This window comes from Apium graveolens, chromosome 4 (assembly GCF_009905375.1).
Source record: "Apium graveolens cultivar Ventura chromosome 4, ASM990537v1, whole genome shotgun sequence".
In the NCBI taxonomy this organism is placed as follows: domain Eukaryota; kingdom Viridiplantae; phylum Streptophyta; class Magnoliopsida; order Apiales; family Apiaceae; genus Apium; species Apium graveolens.
In genome coordinates this window covers 19,839,540-19,841,632 of record NC_133650.1, presented here as the reverse complement: position 1 = coordinate 19,841,632, position 2,093 = coordinate 19,839,540, and the positions used below count along the sequence as shown (strand labels likewise).

General features: G+C 36.8%; 1 protein-coding gene across 1 annotated transcript; it reads left to right on the top strand.

Moving 5' to 3' along the window:
• Nucleotides 1-322: 322 nt before the first annotated feature.
• Nucleotides 323-1,585, top strand: LOC141717875 (LOB domain-containing protein 41-like). Its single transcript, XM_074520096.1, has 2 exons — nt 323-644; nt 868-1,585. The coding sequence occupies exons 1-2, from the start codon at nt 455-457 to the stop codon at nt 1,392-1,394; spliced, it is 717 nt and encodes a 238-aa protein (XP_074376197.1). The 5' UTR covers nt 323-454; the 3' UTR covers nt 1,395-1,585.
• The last annotated feature ends 508 nt before the right edge of the window (nt 1,586-2,093 follow it).

The window sequence follows — 2,093 nt, the reverse complement described above, 5'->3', positions numbered from 1 at the left end:
AGTGACCTTATAATGAACACAATGATTGGCTCGTGTACTCACGCGCCAATTTGAACGTGGTGAATAGTTATCCATTAATACAATACGACGTAGTATCTGTGTCCAGCTCCCAATTTTTTTTTTTTACTAATTTTGGCTTATAACCTTACAAATGAGTATCTGTTCAACAATTCTCAGGATCGAATCCAGGATCTGGGACGACAGAGAATAAGCCCTTTACCACTTGAGCTATACAACCGTGCTCTGTCCAGCTCCCAATTTAAATCCCATGAATGTGGAAAATCCGGTTTTTCCAATGACACTCTACCGCTATTTCGGAAACAGCTGCGGCCACTAGTACTACGCCTTTGTTAAACCCAGGGGCCCTACTATATATAAACAACACAGGACACACCATTTTTTTCACACATCAACCATTTTCATCAAACAAAAGAAGAATACCATTGAACAAAAAATGCGAATGAGCTGTAATGGATGCAGAGTACTCCGTAAAGGATGTACTGAAGATTGTAGCATCAGGCCTTGCTTACAATGGATCGATTCCCCTGATTCCCAAGCTCACGCCACTGTGTTCCTAGCCAAGTTCTATGGCCGTGCTGGTCTCATGAACCTCATTAACGCTGGTCCTGACCATCTCCGTCCTGGTATGTAACTTATTCTTTTTATAATTCCGTTTGTGACAACTCATCTTACGATTCTACTGTCACAATTGTATAGACCTTTATCAGTTTTAGATATTTTAGTCTCGTAAGATGAGTTGGCCCATACATAATTACGGTCTATACAATTGTGACCCCGTACAACTTAATCTTTATCTTTATATAAGTTAATTTTAGTAACGGTTTTTTGTTAATGTTTTAATTGCAGCGGTGTTCAGGTCACTTTTGTACGAAGCTTGCGGGAGAATAGTGAACCCGATATACGGATCGGTGGGATTACTATGGTCGGGGAACTGGCAGCTATGTCAGAATGCTGTAGAAGCTGTTTTAAGAGGAGATCCAATCACACAAGTTGTCACAATTGATGCTGCTGAGGCTAACAACGGGCCTCCACTCAAAGCTTACGACATTCGACATGTTCACAAAGATGACAGCAACAATAACAACTCCAAGGAGCTTCACCGGGTGAGGAATCGTTCTAAGTTCAAGAGGTCTGGTAAAGAGGTGAATGTGTCAGTGAGTCATGACTCGTCACTGAGTCATCAGTCCGAGGCAGTGGTGAATGGGGAAGGGGAAAGTAGAGAGACTGAGAGCTTGGTTACTGCTGAGACGGCTGAGGGGTTTAGAGCCGAGCCGGAGTGGATTGATAATCATAAGGAAACTGAGACTGAGGAGATTGAGCTTGAGCTTGAGCTGACACTTGGTTTTAGCCGGGGAAGGGTGTCTAAAGAATAATAATTTGATCGTGTTTTTTTGGGTTAGGTTTTTGATGTTATGGTAGTGGAGTACTTTTTTGGCCCGAAATGAAATGATGTACACAATGGTCAGTATACATACATACATGTAAATGTAGAGAGTGTTATGTATATGATCATGGAGGAACAATGGAGAAAGATATTTATCTAAAGATCTGATTTTAAGCTATACGAAGTTCCTTGTTGTGTTGATTATAAAGATTCTTCATATTTTTGTTTCTTTGTCTTTAGATAGAGATACTTGATGTTGTTTCAAGGATTGTGGTTGTCGCGTGCTTAGATTTTTGAAAGCGAAGTCTATGTTGTTTTTGTTTTAAAAGGCATCACCAGATACTACGATTGTTTTCAATAACTGTCCTTTTATTTTTTATTTTATTATTTTATTAAATATTTTTGTAAAAATAATGAGCATGTACAAATAAATATAGCCGAATATATTTTCATTACATCATGATAACTATTTATAATTATTAGGTTTCAAAATAAAAAAGTTCATAAACTAACACGGTAAATAGATACTGAAAATATATATATTCGGCTCAATCAAATAGATCATGTATTTTAATTAGGATATTTTAATTTAAAATTACTTTGATTGTTTATAAGATTCAAGTGTTGTACTAATTTATATAATTATTATTATATTTAATTATAAATTTGACTAAAAATTCCAACGATT

Coding starts and splice junctions, on each gene's coding strand:
- LOC141717875 (XM_074520096.1), top strand. CDS start 455: ATGCGAATGAGCTGTAATGGATGCAGAGTACTCCGTAAAGGATGTACT. Junction 645..867: donor TCCTGACCATCTCCGTCCTG/GTATGTAACTTA, acceptor TTTTAATTGCAG/CGGTGTTCAGGTCACTTTTG.